This window comes from Euleptes europaea, chromosome 10, assembly GCF_029931775.1.
Source record: "Euleptes europaea isolate rEulEur1 chromosome 10, rEulEur1.hap1, whole genome shotgun sequence".
Taxonomy (NCBI): domain Eukaryota; kingdom Metazoa; phylum Chordata; class Lepidosauria; order Squamata; family Sphaerodactylidae; genus Euleptes; species Euleptes europaea.
Window position 1 is genome coordinate 1,141,288 of NC_079321.1, and position 22,214 is coordinate 1,163,501.

Here is a 22,214-nt window from a genome sequence, read left to right on the forward strand (position 1 = left end):
CGGGGCTTCATTTGTCAAGATCCTTTTGTTTAATTTCCATGCCTGATTTCACAGAGCTCTTGGCGGCCCTTTGGAGAAGATAGGTACCGATGTGGACACTGACGAAGGCAGCTCCAGCCACAAGGAGCCAGTTCTTTCTAATCCAGCTGATTCTCTGCATCGCTTGGTTCACAAAGGCTTAAAAAAAAACTAGAGCAATTATACCTGCAACAAAGAAAGAACATTGCATTATAGAATCCATTTATGCTATAGAATCATAGAGCTGGAAGGGGCCATATACAGGCCATCTAGTCCAACCCCCTGCTCAGTGCAGGATCAGCCTAGAGCATCCCTGGCAAGTGCTTGTCCAGCCTCTGCTTAAAGACTGCCAGTGAGGGGGAGCTCACCACCTCCCGAGGCAGCTGATTCCACTATCGAACAACTCTTACTGTAAAAAATGCTTCCCTAATATCCAGCCGGTACCTCTCTGCCTGAAATTTAAACCCATTATTGCGAGTCCTATGATCCTCTGCTGCCAGCAGGAACAGCTCCCTGCCCTTCAAATCCTTAAAGAGAGCAATCATGTCCCCCCTCAACCTCCTCCTCCTCTTTTCCTTCTCCTATACAACGATGTACAAACATGGTTATACATCAATTAAGACTGCTTGTGTTGATAACAAGAGCAGGAGAGAGGCCACAGGGCTGCTACAAACATGATGTGGAAATACGCAAGCACGTTCTTCATTTCTTCTCCCCGTCTCTCAAACACATACAGAAGGTATAATGCAAAACTCAAACTGCTAGGGACTGGATCCTATAACTGCGTTCCACACAAGCTTTCCTATGGCTTCAGCATGATGAGCTTCCTCTGTGGCTTGTACTTCCGTTTGCAATCTTGGGCTGCATCAACAGAAGTATCGTGTTTAGATCATGTGAAGTGATGGTATCACTTTACTCTGCTTTGGTTAGGCCTCACCTGGAGTATTGTGTTCAGTTTTGGGCACCACAATTTAAGAAAGGTGTAGACAAGCTGGAACGTGTCCAGAGGAGGGCAACAAAGATGGTGAGGGGTCTGGAGACCAAGTCCTATGAGGAAAGGTTGAAGGAGCTGGGTATGTTTAGCCTGAAGAGGAGAAGACTGAGAGGGGATATGATAACCATGTTCTAATACTTGAGGGGCTGTCATATAGAGGATGGTGCTGAGTTGTTTTTTGTTGCCCCAGAGGGTCGGACCAGAACCAATGGGTTGAAATTAAATCAAAAGAGTTTCCGTCTTGACATTAGGAAGAATTTTCTAAGTTAGAGCGATTCCTTGGTGGAACAGGCTTCCTCGGGAGGTGGTAAGCTTTCCTTCCCTGGAGGTTTTTAAGCAGAGGCTAGATGGCCATCAATCAGCAATGCTGATTCTATGACCTTAGGCAGTTCATGAGAGGGAGGGCACCTTGGCCTTCTTCTGGGCATGGAGCAGGGGTCACTGGGGGTGTGGTAGTTGTGAATTTCCTGCATTGTGCAGGGGGTTGGACTAGATGACCCTGGTGGTCCCTTCCAACTCTTATGATTCTAAGAAGAATGACCATCAAGCGAGCCCTTCCACAAATGAAAATGTCAGTGTTGGAAAGAGCTGCTTTTCAGCCAGAGCAAAACATGTCTAGGAGATGATCACAGGATCCAAGCCAATGATCTTTTAAACTCAGAAAAATATCAGACGATTTCTGCCCACAAAAACACCTTCATTTCAACACGCTGTGTATTTTGGAGTCTGCACTTCCATCCCAAATGCTGATATTTCCACAGTGGGGACGGCTTTTCTTGAGCCCTGTGTGGATGCACGTAGGCGTGGGAACATCTGTCCCTCTGGCGGTGGCTCCCTAGCATTCTGAAGCAGGTGGAAACTGACCATACTTTTCTGGCAGAATTTCATTTTTAATTTAAGATTTTTTTTATAACTCACCTTTTCTTTAGAGTCTCACAAATGAGATTTTTAAAAACCATCATTAATAATGATTAAATCATGACTGATATTTAGAGATGGGCAGCTTAAGAAAAATGTTATTGCGAGGAAGGAAAGATACGAGCCTCGCTTTAATGGGTACAATGAACGCTTGAAGCACTGACAGCTCTCATAAAGCCGACTCTGGCTGCCACTCACAGCGTCTGTTACGGATGTGCATCAGTACCCAAATCCAGTTTTGTCACATGCATGATGGCACAAGGTGAAAGGGGATCACCTTTAAAGGAGTGGGGGGGGGGAGAGGCAAACTCTCAAGTGAGTCGTACATCAAGATTCTAGCCAACGGCCCCTGGTTCTTGTTGCCAAAGGAACTTACCTTTTCGTTACTCCACTGCAGCGTACAGCTATTTCCCCTTTGCTTGCTTCTCTTGTTCCAGCACGTACCTCACAATCGCAGGCTCTGGGACAAACTCATCTCTCTTGGGTTGAAAAATAGGATTGGACTTGATGTTATACCAACCCCAATGTACCAGCGCAAGGCCAGTTCCCATAACAATCAGAACTCTGTAATTCCTCCAAATGGTTTTAAGGCCCATAATTTGCTGGCAACCAACCTATATGTAAAGACAGTGGAAAATTTTAAATATGTTCTGCTAGGTACCATTGAAGAACACACACCCTTTCCATAATAGCAGAATTCAGCCTACCTAGGATGTCCACATTTGTACAGCCTGATCCCACCCACAAGCTCTCAAGAAGCAAGTCCCATCCAAGGACATTCCTGACTTGACAGATGATGAAGAATGCAGAATTCTGCTTCTCACAGCTGAATAATCTACATCAGCCTCAGCTAATGACTTTTTGCCAAAGTTAGAAAAAATGTTATAAAGGATTCAACAGATTGTAGTAGAAAAGAGCAAGAGTCCAGTAGACGTGAACTGTGACTCAAGAAAACTCATACTCCACCAGAAATTTTGTTAGTCTTTAAGATGCTACTGGACTCTTGATCTTTTTTACTGCTACAGACAGACTAATGCAGCTACCCATCGTGATCTATCAACAGATTGTGTTCAATTTGTTTATAAACTGCAAAGGAATCCCAGGACCTTTTGGTTTCTACTAGGTAGATACGACTCCAAATGCCAGACCAGGAATTGCTATTAGCTGATGGCACAACAAGAACACAGGAACACAGGAATTGGGCATGGAGTATGGGGTCACTGGATGTGTATGCGGGGGGGGGGGAGTAGTTTGGAATTTCCTGCATTGTGCAGGGGGTTGGACTAAATGTCCCTGGTGGTCCCTTCCAACTCTATGATTCTATGAATACTAGAAACTGCCTTGTACTGAGTCAGACCAATGGCCTATCAAGGTCAGCACCGTCTACTCTGACTGGTGGCAACTCTCCATGGTCTCAGGTCATGGTCTTTCACATTGCCTACTGCCTGATCCTTTGAAATGGAGAAATCTGGGATTGAACCCGGGAGTTGGGACCTCCTGCATGCAAAGCAGATGCCCTACCACTGAGCCACGGCCCCTCCCCAGAACAATCACTTACAGTAACGCCCAGTTCAGTCCTAGGCCTTTTTTTCATTGAGTCAGTAACCATGCAAAATGCCATTGTTATTCATTAAAATATCTACACACCTCTTAATACCAGTTCTCCTAGAAAACCCCATCACTGGAAAATCAAAAAGAGAAACCCAATGTGTGGAATATAGTCATCTTCATTATAGGCACCTAGAACTGCACAAGTAGTGTTCCCGGCCACAGTTACACACATGCAGATAAAACTAGATGTGTCAAGGGGAGACCAAAGCTGATGGTCTTAGCAGGGTGTAACTGCATGGGATTGCGCAGTCTGTGACTATAAACATCTCTCTCTGTGATAACACATGATCTGCACAGCTGTGCTCTTTTGTGCTCACTATCAGATCTGTACACCCCACAAAACCTTACAAACATTTTCAGGTTTCAAAGGTTCAACACACAAAGCAGTGATATTGGCTAATCTAATAATTCTGCCAGGGCCTCGTTCTTATTAAGAAATCACATTTGGGTTGGGGCTAGCTGCTAGGTTGGGCAGGAAGCAGGGCTCATACTGTCAAACGCACAAAAAGGACACAGAAGAAGAACCCTGGATTTCAAAGCCAGGTGACCCTACAATCCTCTTCCTCATCCTGCACTGAGCAGGGGGTTGGACCAGATGGCCTGTATGGCCCCTTCCAACTCTAGGATTCTTTCTTGATGCACCTGTGCTGCACATGGAAGGGAATCTGCATGGAGAAGCCCCGGCATCTAACAGCCCGCCCCTCCAGCGGCCACTTGCGGGATGGTCACCTCCGGAAGCACCACTGCACAACATTGCGCAAAAGTAAGAAAATAGCAAGAGTCCAGTAGCACCTTAAAGACTAACAAAAATATTTTCCGGCAGGGTATGAGCTTTTGTGAGCCACAGCTCTAGTGAGCTGTGGTTCACGAAAGCTCATACCCTACCAGAAAATATTTTTGTTAAGTCTTTAAGGTGCTACTGCAGTAGTAGAAAAGGGCAAGAGTCCAGTAGCACCTTAAAGACTAACAAGCTGTGGCTCACGAAAGCTCATACCCTACCAGAAAATATTTTTGTTAAGTCTTTAAGGTGCTACTGCAGTAGTAGAAAAGGGCAAGAGTCCAGTAGCACCTTAAAGACTAACAAGCTGTGGCTCACGAAAGCTCATACCCCACCAGAAAATATTTTTGTTAGTCTTTAAGGTGCTACTGGACTCTTGCTCTTTTCTACTACTGCAGACAGACTAACACGGCTACACACTGTGAAGTAAGAAAACAGGCAGCCTCCCAGTCACAAACCAACACACTCATGAAACCCTAGAGCTGGACGGGGCCACCAGGGTCATCTAGTCCAACCCCCCCCTGCACACCACAAACCACAAGGGCCCGACAACAAGTGGGCAGAACGTTCCCCCTGGCGGTGATGCAGGATTAGACCCATTTGACCCCCTCCCCTCCTGCACCGGGCTGGAAGGAAGGAAGGAAGGATGAAGAGGACCCACCTGCCCCCTCCCCCTCTGCCTCTCCCCCCCCCCACTGGGAGTACCTCTCCGCCCGGCGCGCGAAAGCCCCCCCCCCCCGATCTTCCTCCGACCTTTCCGGAGACACCGGAAACGAGACCAGGCACGGGGACTACAGGCCCCAGCATGCATCGCGGCCGACCTGGCGGTCCCAGAGCCCGTCCAAAGTGGCCCGAGGCATGCTGGGTATGCTGCGGCTTCTGCTGCTAAACCCGAGAGTAAAAGGTCCCGGGGGGGGGGGCGGATCCGGATTTCCAGGCCCCCAACGGGAGGTTGGCAACGCTCTTCCACCCCCGTGCGCTCTGACAGGACAGAGGTCTATAAATCTATGCGTGGAGAAAACGGGCAGGCAGGGACGGTTTTGGGGCGGAGCCTGAGGAGGGCGGGGCTTGGGGAGGGACTCCAGTGCCACCGAGTCCAATGGCCAGAGCGGCCATTTTTCTCCAGGGGACTGACCTCTATCGGCTGGAGACCAGTGGTCGTAGCGGGAGATCTCCAGCTAGTGCCTGGAGGTTGGCAGCCCTACCTATTAAGAGGGTTGGACTAGATGACCCTGGTGTGGCCCCTTCCCGCTCTAGGGGCCACAGGAGGGAGATCCTTCCCAATACGAAGGCGCGTGTCCAGGGCCGTGGGTGGCCGCGCTCATCTCCTCCCTCCACGGCTTCGGGGCTTCTGCCGGACCGGGGGGCGGGGCGCGGGGGGGCGGGGCGCGGGGGGGCGTGGCCTCCCTGCCTTCCGTTGCGAGAACTCAACTGGGGCAGCCGTTGCTTCGCCTCACAAGGCCGAAGAGCGGTTGGCTCCCTCGGGTCACGTGGCCCAGGAAGGCACACTCCTATTGGTTAAAGGAGGAGGCGGCGGCGGGAAGGGGGGAAGAGGCGTCCTGAGAGACATCTTTGAGTGGGGCGCCGGGTCCCTCGCCCCGGGGGGGGGGTCTTTTGTCCAAGGGCATCTAGCCCACCCCACCACCTCCCTCCGCTGGTTCCCCGGGGAGTCTGGCCGAGGGGAGGGGGCTCCGCACGGAGCCGGAAAGGGGGGGCAGGGGGGCCCTCTGCGCGCGCAACTCCAGGGCCCGGTGGTGCGCCTGCGTGACCCGGTGAGTGGGGGGGAGGGCAGTAGTCACGTGGGAAGCTATTGATGGGGGGAGGGGGCAATGCCATGCCATGTGCCCGGTGCCCTAGGGCACCGGGCACATGGCATGGCATTGCCCCCCTCCCCCCATCAATCACGGTTTGGATCCTGCTCCAGATTTGGGAGGGGGGAGGGAAGCCCCCATGGGGGAGGGGTTTGCCGGCTCCAGGCTGGGAGACAGACTCCTAAAGACACTTTGGAGGTGGAGCCCGAGGAGGGCGGGGTTTGGGGAGGGGAGGGTCTGATGGGGCATGATGTCATAGAGCCCCCCCTTCCAAAGGGGCCATTTCCTCCGGGGGGGGGGAGACTGATCTCTGTCGCCTGGGGATCCGTTGTAATAGGGGGGATCTCCAGCCACCCCCTGGAGGTTGGCGACTGCGCCAATCCAGCAAGCCTGTTTTGAGCTCTAATCCTAGTTGCAGGGAAAGGTTGTTGCTACAGCTCCGGGTTGAGAAATACCTGGACATTTTGGGAGCGGAGCCTGAAGGTGGCAGGATTTGGGGAGGGACTTTGATGGTATATGTGCCGCAGGGTCCACCTTCCAAAGGGGGCCTTTTCTCCAGGGGAGCTGATCTTATGTTCTTATCTCTGACACCTGGAGATCAGTAGTAGAAAAGGGCAAGAGTCCAGTAGCACCTTAAAGACTAACAAAAATATTTTCTGGTAGGGTATGAGCTCCAGGTAATATGAATTACCTGGAGATCAGTTGTAATAGTGGGAGATCGCCAGCCACCACTTGGACCCTACAGACCCAGCGAAGCTGTTTTGAGTTCTAATCCGAGCAGGGAAGCGTTGTTGCTGCAGCTGTTTTGAATACACAAGGCGGTTGACAGCAGCAGTGCTGCCCTACACAGAATGGTTCCGCCTAATGAGGCTGGTGGGGCTGCTCACCGTTGCAGCTCAACATTGTGGGAAAGCTGTAGACAAGCTGGGACACGTCCAGAGGCGGGCAACAAAGATGGCGAGGGGTCTGGAGACCAAGTGCTTTGAGGAAAGGTTGGAGGAGCTGGGTATGTTTAGCCTGAAGAGGAGAAGATTGAGAGGGGATATAAGAACATGAGAAAAAGCCCTGCTGGATCAGACCCAGGCCCATCAAGTCCAGCAGTCTGCTCAGAGTGGCCAACCAGGTGTCTCTAGGAAGCCCACAAACAAGACAGCTACCGCAGCATTTATCCTGCCTGTGTTCCACAGCACCTAAGATAATGGGCCTGCTCCTCTGATCATGGGGAGAATCACCACATGGCAGCCATCACCACATCCTGGGGCAGGGAGTTCCACAATTGAACAATGCTTTGTGTGAAGAAATATTTCCTTTTATCAGTTTTGAATCTCTCACTCTCCAGCTTCAGCAGATGACCCCACGTTCTAGTATTATGAGAGAGGGAGAAAAGCTTCTCCCTGTCCAGTCTCTCCGTACCATGCATAATTTTATAGACCTCTATCATGTCTCCCCTCAGCCGCCTTCTTTCCAAGCTAAACAACCCTAAGCCTCTTAACCGCTCCCCACAGGGCAGTTGCTCTAGTCCCCTAATCATTTTGGTTGCTCTTTTCTGCACCTTTTCAAGCTCTGTAATATCCTTTTTTAGGTGTGGTGACCAGAACTGTACACAGTATTCCATAGATTTGTACAAGGGCAGTATGATATCAGCAGTTTTATTCTCTATTCCTCACATAATTATGGCCAGCATGGAATTTACCTTTTTCTCAGCAGCCACACACTGGGTAGACATCTTCATTGAGTGACCCGCTACCACCCCATGATCCCTTTCTTGGTCTGTTGCTGCCATCGCAGATCCCATCAGTGTATATGATAACCATCTTCAAGTACTTGAAGGGATGTCATGTAGAGGAGGGTGCCGAGTTGTTTTCTGTTGCCTCAGAAGGTCGGACCAGAACCAATGGGTTAAAATTAAAAGAGTTTCCGTCTAACTGTTAGAGCGGTTCCTCAGTGGAACAGGCTTCCTCGGGAGGTGGTAAGTGCTCCTTCCCCAGGGGGTTTTAATCAAAGGCTAGATGGCCATCTGTTTACAATGCTGATTCTATGACCCTAAGCAGATGATGAGAGGGAGGGCATCTTGGCCATGGAGTAGGGGTCACTGGAGGTGTGTGGGGGGGAGGTAGTTGTGAATTTCCTGCATTGTGCAGGGGGTTGGACTAGATGACCCTGGTGGTCTCTTCCAACTCTGTGCTTCTGTGATTGAACAGTCTCCTGGTACATAGAATCATGGAGTAGGATGGGACCTTCAGGGTCATCTAGTCCAACCCCCTGCACAATGCAGGAAATTTACAACTACCTCACTCCCAGTGACCCTACCTTAACTTTGTGTTATTTATTTATTTATTTATGTGATTGACTTGGGGAACCCAAAGCAGCTGATGTCATTCTCCTCTCCTCCATTTTGTCTTCGCAACAACTTTGGGAGGTAAGTGAGGATGACTGGCCCAGAGTCACTTGGCAATCTGCCATGACAGCGTGGGGTTTCGAACCTGGATCTCCCAGATCCTCATCCAACCCTCTAACTATGCTGCACTGTGCTGGCTTTCCCTCCCTTTAAAAATTAGAATTATGATTTGCCAAAGCCAGTAGAACCACTGAGAGCCAGTGTAGTGTAGTGGTTAAGAGTGTTGGACCAGTATTTGCAAGACCCAGGTTCGAATCCCCACTGAGCTATGGAAGCTGAATGGGTGACCTTGAGCAAGTCATGGGCCCTCAACCTCACCTACCTCACAGGGTCGATTTGAGAATAAAATGGAGGAGAGGGGTATAATGTAAGCTGCTTTGGGGCCCCGTTGGGGAGCAAGGAGGAGTATAAATGAAGTAAATAAATAAATTAAATAAATAGCTCTTTGGCACATGAAGCTGCCTTCTACATGAGAGGCTGATGTGAATTCACAACACATAAACTGTTTTATTTCACTTTTATGGGGAAATAGTCACGTCAGACTGCCAGGGAGGTTTCAGGTTTAAACTTGGCAGGTAAAAAGGCAACAGGAAGGGAAGAAACTTTGGGGGTTACCCCACTTTGTATTCCCAGCAATGTACTAAGAGTTTGAAAATGTTGTAAAAAACATCGCTTTAAAAGGTTTTTTGGATACCACGGCTTATAAATGGTTGGAAGACGTCTTCACAGCTAAAGAGGCCAAACAAAGTGTGAACAGTATTTTTTATAACGTTTTCAAACTCTTAATACATCACTGGGAATGCATAGAAAGTGTGAACAGTATTTTTTATAACGTTTTCAAACTCTTAATACATCACTGGGAATGCATAGAAAGTGTGAACAGTATTTTTTATAACGTTTTCAAACTCTTAATACATTGCTGGGCATACAAGTGCGGTAACAGCCTTTGTATAACTATATACAATAGATAGTTTGTCTCATTGGTGGCTCTTATGGAGAGGCGGAACCTACCCTGTCCGTCACAGCACCCCTGAAAGGAAGCAACTCTGAAGGAAATCTCCAGAGAACAGACCTCAGACAGAAGCTAAAACTCCAGTTCTGTGCTCTCCGCCTGCTAGCCGGCCGGTGAGTCTTTCTGCCGCAGCAGTGCTGTTGAACACTAGATGTCGCCGTTGCATTATAGCGACGGCTCAGAAGCGAGACGCATCCGAAGTCCAGCGGCTTTTCTCATAATTGTGTTTTCTCGTAAAGCTGGTTTTCTCGGGTATGTGAGATGTAAGCAGGAACAGAAGAGCTGGATCGGTCTGCCCCCCTAGAAACGTTGGTTGGCCTGGGGTGGGGAACAGCACATGTTGGTTGAGGTTTTCTTGGTTGGTTGGTTGGTGTACAAAAATACAATGCACTCAGGCCAGATTTCATCTTAAAAATGCTAGCAAAGGACTTGACAGCTTGGCATATTAGGATCAAAGAAACCCAGCAAGGGGAAAGGACTTCTTTGATGAGTCCTTGCACAAGATTCCTCACCTCCCTGCTTCCTAGAAAAGCGTGAAATTCACCCATCCTGTCTACTGGTGGGCATCAGACTGCTACAGGATCTACAAAGCGTATATGAAACCCTCTCTCCCCCCTTCCTGGCCCATTCCTTTGCTTAATTCCATTCTCAGAGCTTAATTTGAGCCAGGGTTGCTTGCTGCCGCTCAACACAATGCCATAGAACACAGTTGCCATATAATCCTGGAGAGGGACCATAGCTCAGTGGAAGAGCCTCTGCTTGGCACGCAGAAGGTCCCAGGTTCAATCCCCGGCATCTCCAGTTGAAAGGACCAGGCGGTAGGTGATGTGAAAGACCTTTCTCTCCCTGAGACCCCTGAGAGCCGCTGCCAGTCTGAGTAGACAATACTGCCCTTGTTGGACCAAGGGTCTCTTTCAGGATGAGGCAGCTTCATGTGTTTCTTAATCCGTCAGAATGGTTGCAAAGGACAGGGTCAGGAGTGCAATTGTGCTCCAAGCATTTGAAATCGAGCTTGGGATAATCCAAGCAATTTGCTGATTTAGCAGCAAATGGCTGGGTTTATCTGAGCCCGGCCAGGGAGGGAGGGTCGCCCGCTGCTAGTTCTGTTTTGTGAAACTCTTGTTGGGTTCTCTGCCCTGCTTGCTTTCAGCCCAAATTCTCCTCAGCCATCTGTCTGAATAGCTTGTTCCACCGGAGACCACCCCCTTCCCTCTCCTGCTGCTGAAGAACTCCCCCCCCCCTTTGCTCTTGACTTCCCTGTTTTACTCAATAGGCTTTTATCCCGGCCTGAATTGTTTTGAATTCAGAAAACATTTGCTTTTAATTACGCAGCATTAGCTCTTCTGTCAGACTGTTAAGTGTTGAAGTGCAAAGATAAGTAATAAAAGAATCTGCTCCATTTTTTCCCATGGCTCGAGGAATGCAGAAAGCATTTTGGTCTGTCTCGTGAATGGCCTAGTTCCCCCTCACCCCACCCCACCGAGCCTGAAGCACGTTTTGGGGCCGGGTTTACAGAGCCCAAAGGGAGGCTAAATACATTCTGTAGCGTAATGTGAAGTACAGAGTATTTAAATGGTCTCACTTCCAACAGTCTGCCCGGTTGGAGGACAAAAGAAACATGCAGGCTGCTTTCCTTTTTCATATGTTAGGGTTCATACAGACATATGTACCAATTGAGATCTGCTGTTTTGTTTTTTGGGTGTTTTTTTTTCTTCCCACGGTTCAGGCTGTTCTTCCCTGCCTTCACAACCCACTCGACAGACCTACAGGCTAGCAAACAGAAGGAGGATTCTGTGGTCTCTTCTCCCTGTCCTACGCGGCATTTCGTCGTCCCTTTTTGATTTCATTTAATTGGTTAAAATTATTCAGAGCACTTAAAAGCAATTTTTAAAATGCTGAAAAATTGCTTTGGTGAGGGAAGTGAAGAGTGGGTTAGTAACGTGACCGTTCCTGGCCAGTCAGTGGTTGCGTATATGCTTCCTCCTGCAAACAGGAAGAATAAATTCCCTCTAAGCTCAGTTTCAGTGTGTGTAGGAGCGAGGAAGCAGAGAATCATACGTCTGACCAGAATGCACCAAGCAGGCTTCCAGTTGGTTCACCGCTAAAGTTTTGTATGTCTCGGCGCACTCTTAATTAGCTCTCGTGGGCATCTTAAATATCTCACTGTCCTTTTAGAAGCCGTGCTAGCCAAGCCGTTATAAAACTGCCAGGGAACAGGCCCATAATCATCCCAGCTATACCGTTCTCCAAGTGACTGTCTTTGTTTTCACTCTGCCGCGGTATAGATTTATATTAGTGGCTGCTGTTTGCGGATTTATTTATTTGAGTGTGCTGTGATAATTGGACATTTCTTTGGAGTCGGAGGATTTGTTGGAGCTAAAGTAATGGGAACCAGCTACTTGTGATCTCATTGGTGGCCTAAAATATCTCTCGGTGGGATGGATCCTACCCCTGTCCTCTCACTCCGTTATGCAAAATTTCAATTTTCCTTCCAGCCTATGGAGAGGGGCCGTGGCTCAGTGGTAGAGCATCTGCCTGGCATGCAGAAGGTCCCAGGTTGAATCCCCAGTGGCATCTCCAGTTAAAGGGACCAGGCAAGTAGGTGATGTGAAAGACTTCCTCTGCCTGAGACCCTGGAGAGCCGCTGCCGGTCTGAGTAGACAATACTGACTTTGTTGGACCAAGGATCTGATTCAGTAGAAGGCAACTTCATGAGTTCATGGTGAGGTGTTTTTGACTCCGGAGGAGGTGGACTCTTTGTCGTTGGAGGTTTTTAAATATCGATTGGATGCCTTCTTGTCAGGGATATTATAGATGTAGTTCCTGCATTGCCAGGGGGTCAGAATAGATGACCCTGGTGGCCCCTTACCACTCTGAGGTTAAATAAATACACTTTTCATGAGTCAGAGGTTGCCTCATCAGATACATTGGTCTTCACTGAAATGAGCTGTGACTCATGAAAACTTACGTTGGAATTAATTTCGCTAGTCTTTAAGGCTCCCCACTGGAATCCTGTTTGACCTAAATGATGCGAAACCAAATGATGCCTAGGCCGATGTCCCATGGGGACTTCAGAGCTTTCTGCCACTAGTACCGCCGTACCAATAACTCTTCTTTCACATCCTTCACAGGTTCCATCTGAAACAGAAGAGATTGCTATGGCCTGTCACAAACTGGTTATCAAGGTAAGCTCCCCTTCAGAGCAGCTGGTGATTGTGAACTTTGTGAACTTCTGCCAAAGTGGGGGAATCAGCATGGTGTCGTGGTTAAGAGCGGTGGTTTGGAGCAGTGGACTCTGATCTGGACAACCGGGTTTGATTCCCCACTCCTTCACATGAGCGGCAGACGCTAATCTGGTGAACCGGGTTGGTTTCCCCACTCCTCCACGTGAAGCCAGCTGGGTGACCCTGGGCTAGTCACACTCTCTCAGCCCAGCCTACCTCACAGGGTGTCTGTTGTGGAGAGGGAAAGGGAAGGTGATTATAAGCCGGTTTGGTTCTTCCTTAAGTGGTAGAGAAAGTCGGCATATAAAAACCAACTCTTCTTCTTCAAAATGTACAGTGTAGATATCTAATAGGGTGCTTTCACACATGCCGGATAATGCACTTTCAATCCACTTTCAATGCGCTTTGCGCCTAGATTTTACTGTGTGAAACGGCAAAATCCGTTTGCAAACGATGGTTAAAGTGGATTGAAAGTGCATTATTCAGCATGTGTGAAAGCATCCTTAATGTATACCTATTCAGTGGCAAATTGCTGCTTTCTTCCAGGCAGACATCCATTCTTGTATGGAATGGGTAGCAAAATAGTGGTTGATGAAAGAATAAAAGGCATTTCAAATAGACAACTTGATGTTGGTAAAACAGATTAATGTGCGTCGTGTTCATGTAATATACATATAAAAAAGCAGTGCATAGTGGTAGTCCTAATTTGTTCTTTTAATTAAAGGGTCTGTTCTCTGTGCGATCTTTCCACATTAGCTCGACAAATCTTGTGTCAGCTAGGATGTGATGTTGTCGTGGGGGTAGTTGTGCATTCGGGAAAAACATGGGCGGCTGGTCTCTGCTACTGTCCTAATGGCTGCTTGGTAATTAACTTTCTCCTTGGCGGTTTTTGAGGAGGCGGCAAGGGCCATCATCACCTGTCAAAGGGATGTGTGTATACTTCAGAAGTCAAAGTTAGGGTCCTTGATGCATTTGGCACCCAGCATCGCTCCCTTCTTGTCGCCAGCAGTCATAATAAGATTTTCTCTCAGTTGCGTTCATGCTGCTTTCATGACGGTCAAGTAACAGATGCTACTAAACAGGCAGATTAGGTGGCTTTCTACATCAGGAAAAGGTAGGCTTTAAAACATGGTGTCTACTGTCCCCTACTGTCCCTGGTGCCTGGGAGCATCGTGGTGGTTGGGGTAGAGGAGGGGCCCCCAACGTGGTCTTCATGGAAGCCGTGGTGCCCACTGACTCCTTTCCTGGTGCCTGCAAAGTGTTTTTAGAAAGTGGGTGGGGCCAGCTGGGGCTTTTGCCCAGCGGGGCTTCTGAGAGCCACCGTGGCGTAGTGGTTAAGAGTGGAGGACTCTACGGGAGAACCGGGTTTGATTCCCCACTCCACGTGAGCTATGGAGGCTAATCTGGTGAACTGGGTTGGTTTCCCCACTCTTCCACGTGAAGCCAGCTGGGTGACCTTGGGGCAGTCACAGTTCTCTTAGAACTCTCTCGGCCCCACCTACCTCACAGGGTGTCTGTTGTGGGGAGGGGAAGGGAAAGTGATTGTAAGCTGGTTTGAGACTCCTTAAAGGAAAATCGGGGTATAAAAACTAACCTTCCTTCCTTCCTTCCTTCCTTCCTTCCTTCCTTCCTTCCTTCCTTCCTTCCTTCCTTCCTTCCTTCCTTCTTCTAACATTTCTTTGGCAGCAGCTGCCACCACAGCACAAGGGTCTTCACTGTGCGACTGAAGGTAAGCGGTGGCAACCATTCTGTGGCTGTGCCCACCACCCTGCTTCAGAATTCCAAAGGTGCCCACAGGCTCAAAAAGGTTGGGGACCCCTGGTGCAGAGGGCGCTGCTGCAGTAGAATTTTGCCAGCGTTTGGGTTCTGGGAGCCTGGGAGTGGTCTGACCCCTTCCTCTGCTAGCTCCTTTCTTTCATGCTGGCTGGAATTGGCACACGACAATGTGGTAGTGACTGAGGATGGCGCGGCAAATACCGTGCACTGTGACTTCATAATGCAGCCATTTTTCACTGTTGACCCTGAGGAGAGGGATCTTGGACACGAAGGAATGCTATTACTTGTTCACAGAAAGGTTACTTGTATGGTTCACAGCGAAAGCAGTAACCTTATTCTGTTAAGTGGTTTTTTTGTCCTGTTTCTGGACCTCTGGGCGGCACAAGCAGCCCAGGTGTCGTCCCACGTGGCCCCTTACGCTGGCATGGGCCCTTGCCCGCCTCCTAAAGACTTTTGGCCTTAGGAATGAGCTGTAAATGTACAAAATACCATTTTAAGCTGTAACAGATAATAGGGCTTTGGGATCACCGGTGACTAAATGGTGTATCGCATGCGTAATGCTGTTAGGATGAACATTCATGGTTCTCTACGGTCAGGAGGTTGCTCCAGTGAGCTTCTGTCAACATTATTCATGAGCTGCTGCATTAAACTTCTCCCGAGGAACACTCGAAGAGGGAGGCCGCTGTTGCCATTTTGGATCCCCAGCAGAGCCTGGCTGATTTTGTTACAGACGTCCAAACCACGTTGTGCTCCGCAGAGCACCGGCTGGTAAACAACGTACCCAACTCAAGCGATGAGTGGAACAGTCATAATAAGGGTCGTTAGCTTGATAATTTCAGTCCCGATTTCCGCAACGGTCACACAACTGCCAAAATAAATAAGTGGGGTAAGAGTTTCTGCTCTGTATTGGGGGCCCTGAAATTGTTACGGTCACCAATCAGCAATCTTGTGTGGACTTCTGGTACAATTCAGACATTCACAGTCTACTTGGCCATTTGTTTTGGCAATGAGTTGTGCTGGTGACATCAGGGTCATTTAGCGAAACAGCAGCTTCCTCTAAGGGCCTCGTTCCTACTGTACAAGCAAAGTGTGCACTCAGCATGGTTTCCACAGAACGAGAGAGACTCGTCTTTTGAGATATAGATATTTTTATTTCAGCTGTTGAGAAAATGGAAAATCCTCCCCTTTTTGCAGAATTGTCTGATTGTTAGATATCTACAAATACCCCACACGAATTAATGTAGACATCGTTGATGGTTTTACTAACGTGTCACTGAGTCGTAATATTCAAAACTGTTAAGCCTTTTCTTTTCTCAGCAGTGGAGGAAGGTAATGTTTTCTAAGCACGAATCTACACCATTTATTTTTTCTCTCTCTGAAGAAATGCTTACTCGCCGCTTCTGCCTTTTGAAGTGGCTATATTTCACTTTCAAAACTGTTTACTGAAGATGTTTCTCTTTGAAACCTTTACTGTTGCCAGAAAAATGGCAGGAAAGGGAGAAAATATAAAACTATTCATTGTAAAAGGTTTTAAATGATAAATCGGTGCCAGTTTGTATGGAAAATGTGGTCGGTATCAAACTGAAATATAGATTTTTTATTTTTTTGCTTTCCGTGCACCATTGCTTTTATCTACCCGGTGATAAATTATCCAAAACCGTTTTCACTGTGCTGTTAGTAAGACACTGGAAAATTCATCCGCTCATCTGTTTATGTCTCGGTAGTTTCAAATGCAATTTAGGAATTGAAGAACACCTACTGTCTTAATAGCTTTGCTTCTCTGGAACATGTGTATCTTATTAGAGGGTTCCCATAGGATCTGGAATTTTTTTTCCTGCTGTGTAATATCAAACTATTTTCTGTAGAGGGAGTCGTTGGTTTAAATTTGAACTGCAATGGTTAGCGCTTTGGTTGAAATTAACATCCCCTTAAGTAAGGATAGTTTTACTTGGCCATGTTACATTCTAAATGTATGACTTTCAGGTGCTGCTCGAATAGGATGCCTTAGTGTGTTGGTTAACATTTACCTGTGAGTAGACTGGCCTTGTCATCCAGTATTACAATTCCCCCTAGTTGCTTGTGAGCCCTATTGTTTTGAAAAGAAGAAGAAGAATTGAACGTAAATTCAAAAGGGGCTGCCGTGTTGTTAGTAGTTCAGTTCCATTTCTGAAAACTGTTGTGGTGGATTTTTTTTTTAAAGGGTCCCTTTCCCTGTTTCTCTTTTCCCATGTCTGTAATAAAAACAATAAAAACTTTTTCAAAAAGGGGGTCATCTCCCTCTCCCCCTGCGTTTTCCCGTGTTTCGCCCTTGTTTTCAAATTCGAGATAAAACAAGTCCCTGAAAACACGGGCAAAATGCATGGAAACGCAGGGGGAGAGCGAGGTGACCTACGATGGTCGGAAACGGCACACATAATCAAGACAAAGACCCAGAATGCTTTGCTGACTTTCTCAGAGGGCTCTGCGCACCCAATAGGGTCTCCATCTTTGGGTTGGGAAATGCCTGGAGATCAGGGGGTGGAGCCTGGGGAAGGTGGAGTCAGGGGAGAGACCTCAGTGGGGTACAATGCCATAGAGGAGACCTCAGTGGGTTACAATGCCATAGAGTTCACCCTCCAAAGCAACCATTTTCTGCAGGGGAACCAATAAGTGTTGTCTGGAGATCAGCTGTAATTCCAGGAAAATGACCCACCTGGTCCCACCTGGAGGCTGGCAACCTTAGCACCCATGTATTTCAGCAACTTCGCTCATAGCTCTGCCAGCCCCGTTTCCTTCGTTCAATCCCGTTCTTCAAATTTTGGCTTTGTGGGGCTTTCTGCGTGGAGGGAAGGTTTCTCTCCCCGCCCCCGCCCCCCCGCTTCAGTAAACAAACAAAGTCTTGCTTAACAAATGAATGTGCCCTCGCGATCTCTGATGAAAATGATAGCTGTGATTAAAATATGAAATATTAAATGCTCTCCCACAAAACGAGCTTGGGTTCTTCACACTTCCCGAGGGCAGTCTCTGGAAGGCTTTAAAGTAGAGTCTAATAAAACTGGGATTATCTGCTCATTCCCTGACTTCCCTCCTGGTTCCCCTGAGAAATTGTTCCCTTGCCAGACACCACGTGCTTCTCCGTTTTGGATTCGTGTCGTTGAACTTGTACGCCTTTGGCCAGATGACCGGTCTAGATGTGTGCAGAGTTCTGTGCTACAAGAGCCGTCGGTAGCGGGCGTTTGACTCCTCTTGAACACAAGGCTGAACTCATCTCTGGATGTAGACCTGGGGTTTTTAATTGTATTTTTTTTCTCGTACGCCTCCTTGATAGCATTGCTTCCAAAAATACTCTTTCAGTGATTGGAAGCATGTATAAAGATGTGAAATTCTGAAGGGTGTGTGCATGATAATTTGTGTGTATGTGTGATAATTTCTAATCTTTTTTGAGGAAAATATGGGAGGGGAAATTGGGGTTTGCTATTTTATTTTTGCTTTTAGCTGGGGACTACTATTGTAAACCACCTTGAACTATGAGGAAAAGTGGGATATAAGTGTTGTAATAAACTTTGGGGGGAAATTGAAATATATGTAATACTTTTTTCTTTTCAAACCTTAGTCTATTTTTTCCTGCTTTAATCACATAAAATGCATCATTTATAATGTAGTTAGCATATAATGCATTAATGGCATATTTATGAATAGCAGTGCAATTCTAACCAAAGTTATACCCTTCTACGTCCATTGAAGTCAGTTGGCCTAGAGGGGTGAAACTCTGCTTAGAATTTCACTGTTTGTTTTTCTACAAGCCAAACTGCAAATTAACTGGTTACTAAAGTGAGAAAGCTACACATTGCTGCATGCTATGCTAGTTTAGGTTCATTTCAAAGGGAGAAAAAACATATTTCAAAGGAGTTTTTGAGTACCCTCCCCAAAGTCAGAATTGTTCAAGCTGTATGTTTTGAGTAAGTGAAACTTTTTCTTAAGAAGTATTTTGCACATTCCAAAAAATGTCACAGGAGTTTTGTCAGTGCTTCCTCCAAATTTCCCATTTCCGCCCCTTGGAAAATTGGGGGGGGGGGGGAGTCCTAGGAAAAATAACCATTTCCCACCTGAATTTCTGCAGGTCTTTTTCTAGGCCTTCATATATCTCAGCATGAGTTGACTGCTTGTTGATCTGAAAACTGGTTGCAGTTAAGGATATTGTAAAATCAGTCTTTGAATTATCGGTGTGTCGATTGGGCTGAAATCTCAGTCATATCATGGGGAAGCCTGTTTGGCTTATACGCAGCAAACTAATTGTTAATTCAGTTTTACATTTGGTGAAGAAAATTTATTTTAAGGCATCCGTTGGGCATCATTAAGGATCTCCTGTATGTGGCATGCATTGTCGAGGGGGGAGGCTGAGAGAGAAGAAAAGCAATCCAGAGTCTTTACTAATGAAAAATAGCAACAGCTGCCCTTCCCAATACAGTACTATGCCTGTCACTTGTCTCAGATCTGCAACGGGTGGTCAGGGACAGGATTGCCAATCTCCAGGTGGGGCCTGGCGAACTCCTGAAACTGAGATCAGTTCCCCCAGAAAATATGGTAGCTTCGCAGAGTGGACTCCATGTTGTTATATACCCTGCTGAGCTCCCTCCTGTCCCCAAACCCTGCCCTTTCTAGGCTCCACCCCCAAATCTCCAGGAATTTCCCAGCCAAGAGTTGGCAACCCTAGGGGAAATGGGTCCAGTTCCTTCCCTAAGAATCAGTCTTGGTCCCTCTGCTCACCCTTTTCTGTGTTGGGGGAATTAAAAGGCAAACTGCCTCTTCAAAGAGCCTCTGACTGGAAGGCTGGCCAGCTGTCCCCTGGCGAGGCATGGGGTGGGGGTAGGGTTGCCAGATCGAGGTTGGGAAACTCCTGGAGATTGGGGGGTGGAGCCTGGGGAGGACAGGGACCTCAGTGAGGTACAATGTCAAAGGGTCTACCCTCCAAAGCATCTATTTTCTCCAAGAGAACGGATCTCTGTAGTCTGAAGATGAGCTGTAATTCCAGGGGATCGCTGGGTCCCACCTGAAGGCTGCTGACATCCCTACTGAATGGCCTGGGGGCAGGGATATCAACCGCTGGGCCTTTTTATGAACCGTCTCGGGGTAGACAAATGGCTCTTGCTGCTGCCCCTCTCAGCCCTGGTAGCCAGCCATTCCCCCATGCTTGACCGAGGCTGGTGGTGCTAATAGGAGAGCATGGTTGTGTTTTTCTCTCTGGAAACCAGACTTGGGCAAATGGAAGTCGGAGCCCAGCTTATGGGTGGCTGCTTTCGATATGATTCATGAGATGTATAGTCAGGCGCTCTTTGCTGCTTGGTCATAAGAACCTAAGAAAAGACCTGCTGGGTCAGGCCAAGGCCCATCAAGTCCAGCAGTCTGTTCATATAGTGGCCAACCAAGTGAACATGACCACTCCCCTCTTAAAGCCTTCCAAGTTGGAAGCCATCCTCACATAAGAACATAAGAGAGGCCCTGCTGGATCAGACCAAGGCCCATCAAGTCCAGCAGTCTGTTCACACAGTGGCCAACCAGGTGTCTCTAGGAAGCCCCCAAACAAGACGGCTGCAGCAGCATTGTCCTGCCTGTGTTCCACAGCACCTCATAGAATAGGCATGCTCCTCTGATACTGGAGAGAATAGGGATGCATCATGACTAGTATCCATTTTGACTAGTAGCCGTGGATAGCCCTCTCCTGCATGAACACGTCCGCTCCCCTCTTCAAGCCTTCCAAGTTGGAAGCCATCACCACATAAGAACATAAAAAAGGCCTTTCTGGATCAGACCCAGGCCCATCAAGTCCAACCATCTGTTCACCCAGTGGCCAACCAGGTGGTCCTATCTAAGGCCTCTCCAACCAAGCGCATGGTCGTTCCATCTCGCCACCTCTGAACTCAGTCGTAAATTCAGTTAAAAGTACGACTACAGACCTGTAATGCACAGTAACAACAACACACAAGGAAGTGATAAAAAGCTTCAGATGTTTATGTCTGGGAAAAGCCTTCTAGTTATTATCGTGTGGGCTGATGTTATCGGGCCTTCTGGAGTGTTCTAATTATGCTTCTCAATAAAACTCTCTGTGATTTCGCCATTTCCACGGTCTCCGTGCTTCTTCCAAAACTTGCATCTGCCAGACAATCCCTTGTGCTTATGCGGCCCAGAATGAGAGCCGGTATTACCTAGAGGTTGGATGGTCTGACTGGGATCTAAGGGACCCAGGTTTGAATCCCCACTCTGCCGTGGGAGCTCGCTGGGTGACCTTGGGCCATTGACATGCTCTCAGCCTAACCTACACCACAGGGTTTGTTGCTGTCAGGATAAAATGGAGCTGGAGAGAATGATGTTGTAAGATACTTTGGATCCCCGTTTGGGGTAGAAGAAGAAGAGTTGGTTTTTATATGCCGACTTTCTCTACCGCTTGAGGAAGAATCAAACCGGCTTACAATCGCCTTTCCTTCCCCTCCCCCACAACAGACACCCTGTGAGGTAGGTGGGGCTGAGAGAGCTCTAAGAGAACTATGACTAGCCCAGGGTCACCCAGCTGGCTTCACATGTAGGAGTGGGGAAACCAATCCAGTTCACCAGATGAGCCTCCACCACTCATGTGGAGGAGTGGGGAATCAAACCCGGTTCTCCAGATCAGAGTTCACCGCTCCAAACCACCCGCTCTTAACCACTAAACCACGCTGGCTCTCAGGGTATAATTAAATTGGGTGCACAACCAGGTGTAAAACCTTGGGTGCACAACCAGGTGTAAAACCTAAGCCAGCCGTTCAAGAGGCAGGGAAATGGAGATGGTCTTCCTTTCGTTCAGGCAACCTTAGTGTAACTGTGGGCCAAACTGGAAAACTTGCTGTTTTCACACAGGCACACGCCTTGGGTACGTGCATCCCCTCACACCACAGGTGACATTCCGGGTTAATTTCTCAAGACGACGCCCGCCAGTCGAAACCCAAGGGAGAAATTGAAACTTGCAACTTCGTTATGTGGTCGTGTCGTGAGGATGTGGGTTCAGTTTCACTTCTCTACCAACCCTGGATTTTTTCTCAGCATCACATGCGCATACGCGGTAGTTGTTTATACCATACCGTGACGCAGCAAAAAGTATTCTCAGACTAGTCATTGCATTTCAGCATTTCTCCCCCCCTCCCCCTTTGCTTCTGTCATGGTGAGGATTCTGGAGATGCCCTTTTTGCGATGCTGACTAATGATCAGCTGATGCCCACAGATTTTTTGTTCCTCCCAGTGGATTGTCTAGCCGAAAGGATCATGCACTTGATCTAAAATATGCAACGATAGTCATGCAAGCCACTTTGTTATGTTTGAGTACCATTATAAATCCCGGTTAGTTAAAAATAATTTGAGGAACTGAAATTTTGTCTTAAGGGTGAAGAAATACATCAGTGCCATGGGATCGTTAGCTGTGCAATGCTTCCATTCTGAATGGTGCTGGTGAAATACAGCATGGTGTAGTGGTTAAGAGCTGCGGAGTCTAATCTGGAGAATTGGGTTCGATTCCCCACTCCTTCACATGAGCAGCAGACTCTAAACTGGTGAACCAGATTCAGTTCCCCACTCCTCCTCATGAGCAGCGGACTCTAATCTGGTGATCCGGGCTTGATTCCCCACTCCTCCACATGAGGCCTGCCAGGTGACCTTGGGCTAGTCACA

The 22,214-nt window shown here is 47.9% G+C and overlaps 2 protein-coding genes across 2 annotated transcripts; both read right to left on the minus strand.

Annotated features, from left to right (window-relative positions):
- Positions 1 to 7: 7 nt before the first annotated feature.
- Positions 8 to 160, minus strand: LOC130483993 (uncharacterized). Its single transcript, XM_056856907.1, has one exon. It carries the CDS (start codon positions 158 to 160, stop codon positions 8 to 10), a length of 153 nt encoding a protein of 50 aa, XP_056712885.1.
- A 2,154-nt stretch (positions 161 to 2,314) lies between these two features.
- LOC130483981 (uncharacterized) lies at positions 2,315 to 2,544 on the minus strand. Its single transcript, XM_056856896.1, has one exon. It carries the CDS (start codon positions 2,524 to 2,526, stop codon positions 2,335 to 2,337), a length of 192 nt encoding a protein of 63 aa, XP_056712874.1. The 5' UTR covers positions 2,527 to 2,544; the 3' UTR covers positions 2,315 to 2,334.
- Positions 2,545 to 22,214: the final 19,670 nt, after the last annotated feature.